Consider the following 12,035-nt stretch of genomic DNA (forward strand, 5'->3'; position numbering starts at 1 on the left):
GACACTTCCAGATAAGCAACACACTTACTCAAAGTCTTGTAGCGGCAGTAAGGCCCAGATAGTTGGTCTCACCATTCCTTGCAGGGTTGGCCGTTTTCTCCTCTAGAAAAAGTACGGCTCAAGAAAATAGGTTGATGTAGTTTCCTCTTTGGGATTTTATTCATCCTATACAGAAGCTGTTCGCCTGGAAGTGTCAGCATTCGCAGGTGATCCGCAGAAAGATGACCTGCCGTGCTTTACACAGCAGGTGTACGATAACGCTGATTTTAACGTACATGCCAAAACATGCAGTAGCTCCTAAGCAATCCATTCCTCGGATAAAAAAGAAACCCGCGCCTGAGGTTTATGGAAGTCAGGGAGCTGGTCAACTAATTCATTTTAAAAGGACGAAACCTCAAGGTTTATCAGAAATCAAGATAACAGATCCGAAGGAAATGTTCACATCAACTGAAACTATGACTCCATCTGTGCCTGATCCTTTGTGGCTCTAAGGGAAAAACAGAGACATTCCCGGTCTCTTAGGACGGAATGGGCTCATGAAAGCTGTCACAAGAGACATACCATACCTATGAACTAACATTTATTATTTGTACAGAAAACTAGGAGAAATTTATCAAATGACATCATTCTAATAAAAAATATAGTTTTGGAATGTAAAAAGTGGGTTTTGCCGAGACCGTTAAAAATTGGCAATTTTCAACTTGTACTTTAGCCCGAACGGTTCGTCTGAAAAAAAAGTAAATAGTGATATTTGTAGATAATTTTAAGTACTTTAATTTCTGTTAACAGACCATTTACTAAAAGTTAATAGTTTTCGAGATTTGAGCAAAAAAGCGGAAAAAAGCTAAAATTTTTCGCTTTTTTCGCGATTTTTTCAATGTTTGGATTCGGCAGCTCAAAATCCATATACAATGAAAGAAATCAGAACTACCCCAAAACTTTCCTAGTCAAAACACAATTTTATTTAATCATTAACCATACCTATACAAATATGTGGTGGATACGACGAATATTAAAAATATGTCGATAAACACTGGCTTATGGAAAAAGTACTAAGAGGCAAAAAAGTTTTAAAAACATTGTGTTTAATTAATGGTGCCACAATAATATATAAAATTGGAACGTGCACAAAAGTTTGGGAGGATTTAAAGGAACAAAACCCCCATAAAATTTTTATGAGGTGCACAAATTTCACTTTAATTTTAAGATGTTGCTGCCATAGGAATGCCACATGTCTATTTTCAATAAAAAATCTCTACGAGTTTTCGATATATGAAAAAAAATCGATTTTCATTTTGTAACTTCAAAGGGCTGTAACTTTTTTTGTACCTATGCACTATTGTATATAGGTAAGTGAGGTTCAATCAACCTATTTTTGACCCCAGAATCTGTGGTATAATTTATGACCAATCTTTTCGGGACATTCTGTATAATAAGTTCCAATAATTGCAGCTCAGGATATAACTGTAAATTATTTTGAACCGGGCCATACATTTATTCTGTGTCACTGTTTGGAATTCAGGAAAATGGCCATCTGTTTGGTGTACCTCAATTTATATCCCACTACACAAAAAAGGAACTACTACCAGATGTGAAAACTACCGCACACTGTCACTAATAACACATGCTAGTAAAATCTTGTTGCATATTATTTCAATTTCAATATCAATTTCAAGTACCTATGATTATATGCTTCGTTGACTACCAAAAGGCATTTGATTGTGTAAGCTGGATAATTCTGTGGTCAATTTTAATAGAAATGAGCGCACCAATGCACCTGGTGACACTTATTAAAAATCTGTACCAGTCTAATATAGCGACAGTACGACTAGATCAGAAGTTCTCAAACCAATTCAAGACCGAGAGAGGTGTTAGACAAGGATGCGTGTTGTCACCTGACTTATTTAAAATTTATGGTGAACATGTCATGAGGATGGTTTTAGAAGGATGGGCCGGTGGAGTAACAGTAGCTGGTAGGAAAATCTCCAATTTAAGATTTGCTGATGACACTACACTTATAGCAGCAAATGAGCAAGAAATGTTTGATCTTCTGCGAAGAGTTGAGTACGATAGCAATAAGGTTGGTCTGAAAATCAATAAAGCTAAGACAAAAATAATGGTGGTCGACAGATTTGACACTATTCAACTGACTAACATATTAGAGGAATACCAGATAGTAAACACCTTTGTCTATCTCGGGTCTAGTATAACTAACGATGGTAACTGTGAAGCAGAAGTTCGGAGACGTATTGGTATGGCAAAAATGCGATGAGTCGCCTAACTAAAGTTTGGAAAGACAGATCTATCTCTCAAAATATCAAGATGAGACTGGTGAATGCCCTTGTATTCTCAATATTTCTATACGGAGCATGCGAGCGCCAAAAAATTGATGCCTTTGAGATGTGGTGCTGGAGAAGAATGCTGCGCATACCTTGGACAGCTCATGGGAAAAACGTTTCCATTCTAAACCAACTCAATATTAAAAAAAATCTGTCCACAATATGTCTGCAACGAATTCTGCAATTCTTTGGTCACGTGGTTCGCAGAGGTGACGACAGTTTGGAGAGATTAATTGTTTCTGGAAACGTTTCGGGGAGAAGATCAAGAGGACGATCACCAACTGGATGGTCTGACCAAATAAATAATTCAGCTGGAAACTCACTTTGCTAAGCTCTTAGAGCAGCTGCAGGTAGAGACCAATGGAGAAACATTGTTAGGAATATTGGAAGAAATCACGATCTTCAGTAATGGGGAAACGACAGGAGAGAGAGAGAGAGAGAGATACATTTACATCCGCCGATAATTTCCACCACCAAGTGGAACTATCGTTAAAGAAAAAGAAAAAGTATATGATTATCATGATTTCGTCTAGACGGTTTAAACGTGTAATCTGAATCATCTGGTGGTAAAAAAATGTGGGTTTCCGATTTTTTATCTGGAAAGACTTATCATCACAGCAAAATTTAAAAACAAAGAGTCACGTGTTTCCTATCACAATTGTGACGAATGAGAGCAAGACTTTACACGTTGAGATTGACGATAGCGAGGAGTTGATGGAGATTGACTTTTTGCAAACCAGAGTGTTAAAATATGGGATAAATGACCCCACAACTGTAACGAAACCTTATGGGATCGCAAAGAGCAAAAAAGAATAAATATTAAAAGACTTAGATCAAATTATACCGGTGAACCGCAGTCAAATTTGGGAAGAGTTAGGTACCAACTTCTGACTAACAATAATTTTCACTTTGTACATATTTTTAAATAAAGGTTTTTCGTAACTACTTAAGTTTTATTCAACGAATACTCTTAAAAATAATATTAAAATATTTAAATATTTTGCCTCTCGTGGCAGTTCGCAGTAAAGCCATACTTTCACATTCTGTATGACAAATGGCGACATCTTATTGGAACCAAATATCGTCGAGACCACGAGCTTCAAATTCATGCACGAAATAGTCCATTATTAAGGCGCAATAATGGTCTCCATTCACAGTAACATTCTGGCCTGCCCCTCTTTTAAAGTAATATAGACCGACTATTCAACCGTCCCATAAACCACACCATAGAGTTATTTTTCTTGGGTGTTTTGTTTATTCACGTACCCAGCAGTGGTGTCATGGCAAAATTAGCAGTGCCGGAACGCAGTGCCAGAACGCACTGCTAATTTTTGTTTAAAAAACCTAAATTATCTACTTATTTTTTTTTTCTTTTCTTAACCAGTGCCGGAACGGCGTTCCCGCACCATGACACCGCTGGTACCCAGTAAGCAAAAATGGGCCTCATCGGAAAACAAAATAATTTTTTTCGAAAACAGTAGACCTTCTGCAAGCTTATCAAGAGCCCATCGACTGAAACGGTGATCACTCGTAAGGTCGGTCGCCTTCAGATCTTGCACTAATTAAATTTTGTATGTTTTTAAATCTAGCGAGCGTTACGTAAAATGTACTAAGTTGTGGCATACGATAATGAATGAATCGATTCATCATTATTTTCACGAACATTATCCGCTACCGCAGCTATGTTCAGTACATTCTGAATGTAGTCTATTAGGTAGCGATGTTGAAAAAGTAACTATTCGTTACAAAGTACTCGTTACTTACGAATACCGAAAGTAACGATTGCTATGCAGAGAGGCAAATCGTTACTTTGATTACTCTGATTAATTCGTTACTTCGTACCAATCGAATCAGAGCGAGTAATGACTATTGTATATTCTTTGATTACTTTGATGATTCTGATTACTTCGTTACTTCATATCAATCGTATTAGAGCGAGTAACGACTATTGTATCTATGTACTTTGATTACTTTGATTACTCTGATTACTTTGTTACTTCGTACCAATCGTATCAGAGCGAGTAAAGACTATTGTATCTAGTTTGATTACTTTTATTACTCTTATTACTTCGTACCAATCGTATCAGAGCAAGTAACAACTATTGTATCTATTTTGATTACTTTGATTACTCTGATTACTTCGTACTTCGTGAAGCTCGTTATTATATCGGAATACCTATATAAAATACCTACCTACTGAGAAATACCATTCTCGATATGATTACCGGTACTCAAATACAAAAGTAATCATAGTAATCAATTCATTTTTATCCCTTAAACAGATCGGTGAAGGTCGTTGTTATATTGGAATACCTATACAAAATACCTACCTAATGAGAAATACGATTCTCGATATGATTACCGGTACTCAAATACAAAAGTAACCATAGTAATCAAAGTAACGCATACTTTAAATGATTACTTTATACAAAATACCTACCTACTGAGAAATACGACTTTCAATATGATTACCGGTACTCAAATACTAAAGTAACAAAAGTAATCATAGTAATCAAAGTAACGAATACTGTAAATGATTACTTTATACAAAAGTAACGATTTGTAACGAATACTCGAAAATAACTATAATCAACATCACTACTATTGGGACGCAAATTTACTGATGGTGTAGTGAGTTTGTGTAGTGACATTAATTATAGACACGGATATTCAATCCGTATATTCAATCAACGGTAGTGATTATGTGGACCATAAGTTGCTCTAAGCGCACGAAACACATTTCTCGTAGAACGCCCATTTTCGTAATACAGCTGAATGATAATTTCTAGACTTTTTTTTGACAGCTAAGGCAGGCCGCACATCAAAGGAACAAGAAACGTAAAACATGAAACATAAAATGTGAAACACGTTTCATGAAAATAAAACAATTCTAAACAAATAGAAGTCCGCATACCAATGAAACGAGTGTGATTTATGCGCGTGCAACATTTTAATCTTCCGAAGGCGCACACCAAAGAAACATGAAACGTGAAGCACGTTTCATGGAAATAAAACGCATATCTATGAAACGAGTGTGATTAATGCCCATGAAACAATTTTATCTTCTTGAAACGTGTTTCATGAAATAGGACGTGTTCTATTTTTCGATATCAGTTTCATTGTTTTAACTAATTAATTACATGCGTAAAATGAATGCGACCAAGAATTTAATATTGTATTGGATTCTGTGGTGGAGCAGAACGAAGAGTTGTACAATAATTATAACCTGAAGTGGTACTCGCATAGACAATAACAAGAAAATATCGTTTTTTAAACCAGGACCCACAATAAAAAAATGTAAATGTTTGAATACTCATTCTATAAAATGATTGAAATTTAGCAAGATGATTATTTAATTCCTTTGCAACCAAATATTATGTACTATGGTTATGATTTTTGGACAGTAATAAAAGAGTTGCCACAACAGCAACTGCTTCGTCATCATCACTTTCCATTATTTACTATACAAATTTTATTTTTGTTTCTTTGATTAGTATATTAGTGTAGGAAACAGAGATTAAACTTCGCAAACTCGACACAAGTCCGGTATTATTTTTTTTCTGGTATATCAAGGGGTGCTTATTATGAGACTAACTTTTTTTTAAAGATTTTCCCCGGAACACATATTTTCATACCCGGTTCAAACACCCGGTTTTTTATAAACATATTTATATATACATTTATATATTATGGTTATTGCAAAATCTTTGCGGAAACTACCCCTATCCCTGAAAATAAGTTTGGCGAGCATGTTTTCACGATTTTCTCATTACCTATCTATTTTTATGAAACAACGCTTATACAGAATCAAAGACCACTATTTGCTCTACAAATAAGTTCCTATGCATTTTTTTCGTATAAACAACAGTTACGGCACAGTGGCGCCGCAAACCTCAGAAATGCTTTGGCGGGCTCCAGTTTTTGTTTTTTTTTCGTCACCTGTTCATTTTATTAATAATATACTTATGACAAATAAAGAAACACACTGTCTGCTACATATTATGACCTATATATATTTAACTTTCTTTGCGCCATAAAGCCACAGCGGTGGCCCAGATTCAATTTTTGCATATTTTCTTTATTCATTTTCTCTTTTTTTGGGTGGTTTCGCGGAAAATATGGGGGTGAATTATACAAATTTTTAAATAATACTTGTACATGGGTAATCGCTGAAAGTTTTTTTACGCTAGCATAAGCGGTTCAGATGGTATATATAAAAAGGAGCTTTTTAAAATTTAACACCCTGTAATTAGAAAATGGACAATTGCCCTTAAATGAAACCTATACCAAAAAATCAAACATTTATTTGTGATTAATTGCCGCTGTGAACAATTGCCCTTAAATGAAACCTATACCAAAAAATCAAACATTTATTTGTGATTAATTGCCGCTGGGTTGCTTCTTGATTCCTATTACGGTTATGGAAAAATATGTATATTTTTTTAAAAACATCTTTTTTTAAAACTTGCCAACTTTGGGGCGCCACCTCCGCTAAACGGTGTGTGACAGATATGTGCTGTCGCGGAATAAATTGTAGGAAATATAGTCCTCTTCATATTTCTATTAAGGAATTTTTTGTATTGACGTACAGGAAGGGCTACGTTTCGCAAAAACGACAAACTACCCACTTTAAAGGGATGAAAATGGGTGTTCCGGGGCGAAATCTTTTAAGAAAAAGTTAGTCTCATTAAAAGCACCTCTTGATATACTGAAAAAAAAATATATAACCGGACTTATTTGCGAAGTTCAACCTTTGTTTCCTACACTATATAACATGAAACAGTTTCGTTCTTGATGTTTTACGTTTCGTTGATATTAAAAAGCAATTAAAGAGCGTCGCCGACAGCAACGACCACGTCACTATCCATTGCCGACTATACAAATTTTATTTTTGTTTTATCGATTAGCTTATCACATTAAACGGTTACTTTTTTTACAATCTATTTGTTTCATGTTTCACGTTTAATGTTTCACGTTTCATGTTTCTTTGATGTGCGGCCTGCCTAAGGCCCGTATTTATAGTCGAGTCTCAAGACCTCGTCGGGTCTCAAGACCGACCTTGAATAAAATTTGTGTGTAAACTAAATACAACTTTTATTCATGATCAGTCTCAAGACTCGACGAAGTCTTGAGACTCGTCTATAAATACGGGCATAAGTCTTTCCATGATAAAATATCAAACAATGCTGAACAAAAACGCAATTAGCTGACATAATTACTGCACGATCTCTCATCAAATTCCCACCTAATAAATGAATCACCTACACCCACACTACACTAAATGAATCACCTACCATAAATTTCAAAAAATTGTTACAAATGTTCAAAATCGCTTTATATACTTACTAGATATTTGTCTTTTTCACTTTCTGTTGCCCTTTTTTTGTAAGTTTCTACAAGGGTTTTTAAAATACGTTTATTCTGAGGATCATCTTCAGATAAACCAGGTACAAGGAATTTCTTAACGTCAACATCTTCTTCCTGTCCCTCTTTTTTAGATCCAGCTTTGTTTCCGAAACGTTTATACACTTCCAGTAGAATTCCTTCCCTATCACAGTAACCAAGTATTAAAGGAACTTTATTGTACTGGCCAGTTGTTAACAGTTCAGTAGGGTTAGATGTTAGAACTGCTGTTTTGTTGGGTTTTTCGATGTTTGGACCTATCACAGATGCGCCTTTTAAAGACTGAAATAAAACTAAAATGTATTTCAAATATATAACGTTTCTTAATAATAAATATTAGAACATAAACATACCGTGTGGAAGGCACTTATGGAATAAAATTATTTCTCTTCTTGTTTCAAAAAATTATAAAAGACCCGTCGGTTTTTAAATAAAAATGTTCACTTTTTAAACATAAACATAAATGCACAGGGTGATTCATGCAAGTCTAGCAGAGTCCATAAGCTTTAGTTTTAATGGAACACCCTGTATATTTTTATACTTTTAAAAGCTGCTTTATAACCTAATTTCAACGAACTATATCATGTTGCGTGTGCGTAGTATTAATAGTACATGGTGAAATTTTGAAATTATTAAGTATGGAAACCACTTATGGAATAAATTTGTTTATGTCCTTATTTTAGTAAATTATAAAAAATACTGGGACACGTCAACTTTTAAATACAAATGGATGCTTTACAAACATAAATTTACATATACAGGTTGATTCACGCAAGTACAGCATAGTCCATGATCTATAGTTTTAATGGATCACCCTATATATTTTTATGTTCTTAGAAGCTACTTCAGAACCTTATCTCAAAGAAGTGTATTATGTAGGGTCCGTTATGTTTAATACAAGGTAAAATTTTGAAATTTTTAATAAATTTCGTCAAGACAATAAATACAAAACCTAATAGATTTATACTTACTTTAGAAAATGTATATCTGTATTGAGCTAATTTAAAATAATTTAAAGTATGAAAAATTATTAATTTCTAAATTTTATGTAGGTATTTAATATCTTGACGAAAATTAAACATAATTTTAAAATTTCACCTTATATTATTCATAATAGGCCCTACAGAATAAACTTTTTGATGTGAGGCTGTTTAGCAGATTCTAAAAACATAAAATATACAGGGACTTTAATTAAAATTAAAGATCGTAGACTATACTAGACTTGTGTGAATCACCCTGTATATTTAAACTTACGTTTACACAAGGCATATATGAATTTAAAAGTTGACACATCCTAGCGTTTTTTATAATTTCCTTAAATAAGGATATAAAACAATTTTATTCCATTTTATACCAAGTGGTTTCCATTTCAAAATTTCACCCTGTATTATTCATAATACACCGTACATGATATGGTTCGTTGAAATCAGGTTGTTAAGCAACTCTTAAAAATCTAAAAATATATAGGGTGTTCCATTAAAAATACAGCTTTTGGACTATGCTAGGCTTGCGTGAATCCTGTACATTCAAATTTAGGTTTAAAAAGCGTATATTTATATTTAAAAATGGACGGATCTCAGCATTTTTTAAAATTTTTTAAAACAAGGTCAGAAATAATTTTATTCCATAAGTGCCTTCCACCCTATATAAACTATTCCATTAGCATTATGTAGAAGTATTTAACAAGAAGTATTTTACAAAATTGGTGAGTTCGAGTAAGGACAATCAGCTAGACAAATTTTAAAAATAGGGGAAAACTAAGAAATACCACAATGAGGTAGAAGATATCGAAGAAGCACTGAAAAAAGCAAAAAATAGCGATATCACGATAGTTCTAGATGATTTCAATGCAAAGATTGGAAAGGAACAAAGTGTGTTGGAAAATATGGTCTGGGAAAACGCAATGAGAGCGGCGATCGTCTATTACAATTTTGCCAAGAGCAAAACTTCATTATTACAAACCTATTTTTCAAGCTGTCAAACAGACAACTATAGGTATACATAATCTTCGCCCGCAGATTCATCGTAGAAAGTAGTTAGGAATCAGATAAATTTTATTTATATTATGATAAGCAAAAGATACCGTAATGCTGTTAAAGCGGTGAAAGCATATCCCGGAGCAGACGTGGTCTTAGATCACAACCCACTTATCGCCAAAATTAAACTCACACATATTAGAAGGCTTCAAAGAATTGCTATAATAGACACAAGCAAGCCTAAAGAAACCATAGAGATTAACCACAACATAAGGAAGATTGGAAGCAGGCAAAAGAAAAAAAAACACTTTGAATAGAAATGCAAAGGGATCGAGGACCTCCAAAAAAGGATACACTTCTGGATAGACACTCTATTGATATATAACTCAGACCAATAAGAAGGTACAACGTTGGGCAAAATAAATCGACGAATTGTTCGATGATGAAAGAGGGGACCTGGAACACATAGAACTTACTTCATGAGAAATAGGTCTAGATATCACAATAGAGAAAATAATACACGTATTAAAAACAATGAAGGACGGAAACGCCCTGGAATTGACATGCTTCCTATCGAACTACTAAAAATTATAGATGAGCAGCATACTGATGTTTTAGTGATACTCTTGAACAAAATTTATATCTCAGACATAATAACACATAATAACCAAAGAATGTTTAAGTCGTCCGTAACCGAAGGCGAATATATCATAAACTGGACATAGACATTTAATTAATGATACGCAATTTGGGTTTTACAACGCCCTAGGAACTCGTGAGGCTCTTTTTTCACTTAATATACTAATACAAAGGCGTCTGGGCTTGAAACAAGAGGTATATGCGTGTTTTATTAACTATAATAAAGCATTCGGCAAAGTACGACATGAACAAAAAGAATTCCCTGAAATTAAAGAAGATATAATACAATTACCTCAGGATTATATCCAATGTATACTATAAGTGGGGTGAGGTAGGGATGCGTGTTGTCGCCAATTCTTTTAAATGCCTACTCAGAAGAGGTCTTGAAAAAATTTCTTGAGGATGACACTGTCTCCTTAACCGAAAATATTGGGGATCTTCAGAGGCTGGTGACCAGAATAGCGAAGTTTGGACAAAAATATGGTCTAACCATGAACATCAAGAAGACAAAATTTATGAGAATATCAAAAACTCAAAGAAATAACGAGAATATCTTCAATAACGGATCCATTATCGAATGAGTCGACCAATATGCATATCTTGGAATAATGATCAACTCCACAGATGATTACTTTCAGGAAACAATACATACTTATAAAAAATAACAAAGCAATATCCGATAATTGTAGATGTATCGTCTTCATAGAAATAATAATACCATAAACCAGGAGGAGACAAATAACTCGGTAGTTAAAAATGACAAAATCCACAGACGTGTTGGGGACTAATTAAATACGGGAAAACAGATAGAGGCAGTCTAAAGGGACATCAAAGAAATGGTCATAAAAAATTAAAGAAAACAAGGAAGAGAGAGAGAGAGAGAGAGAGAAAAGTGGTAAAACTAAACAAGACCAAAAATCTGGAAAACAATATATATGTTAAATCGATGGTTCGATTTATACAAAAACAGGGATACACCTATTCATTTTGCAAAAGTGATATTTGGAATTTGATGTTTGTAACATTTTTATGAGAGCATTAATCATTTCAGTTTCTTTTAAATAGAATACCTGTATATTGTATTGAAATATCCACTTCAATACAATTTTAATAGTGTAAAGTACTTACTTTCGATTCTATGCAGTTAAAAAAATCTTAAAAAGATAAAATAAAATCTTAGAAACGTTTAATCGCCTCAATAATTTTTTTGATTCAAACCATTTACAACTAAATTTTTGCTTAAAACCAGTGCAAATAAAACACAAACACACACACAACCTAATTTGAACATCATAATTAAAAGTTTACTACACTGCTAAATTAATGTCTACCTAATCAAGTATTTAAAATGTCTTCCGTTGTTTTGACAGTATCCCAATCAATGCTAGAATGCCTCAGTTTACTTCTCCGTGTTTCTCTAGAAACTTATTGTAGAATTCCCTCATCCTCTTTTGCTCCAACATTTGGCTTGCATTTTTCAAAGCCACGGAGGTGTAATCAGAAAAATGTCCTCAATAAGGTATTCAATTTAAATTTTTTTTTATACTTTATTAGATTGAAAACTGACTTCTTTCTTAGTCCAGAAAGCCACTGCGCATCCGCTAGGAAAAATATTCTAATTCGGATTTTTTGCACAATCGTACTCAGAAAGGACCCCTTATAACAAATTTGCACGTTG

At 33.9% G+C, this 12,035-nt stretch overlaps 1 protein-coding gene across 1 annotated transcript in view; it reads right to left on the reverse strand.

Moving 5' to 3' along the window:
* Window positions 1-12,035, reverse strand: part of LOC126890632 (juvenile hormone esterase-like) — a 106,965-nt gene that overhangs the window by 36,459 nt on the left and 58,471 nt on the right. Inside the window, exon 4 of the mRNA XM_050659718.1 lies at window positions 7,686-8,024. Coding sequence (XP_050515675.1) covers window positions 7,686-8,024 — 339 coding nt within the window. The remainder of the gene's footprint in view (window positions 1-7,685; window positions 8,025-12,035) is intronic.

The sequence above is a fragment of the Diabrotica virgifera genome, chromosome 8 (assembly GCF_917563875.1).
Source record: "Diabrotica virgifera virgifera chromosome 8, PGI_DIABVI_V3a".
Lineage (NCBI taxonomy): Eukaryota > Metazoa > Arthropoda > Insecta > Coleoptera > Chrysomelidae > Diabrotica > Diabrotica virgifera.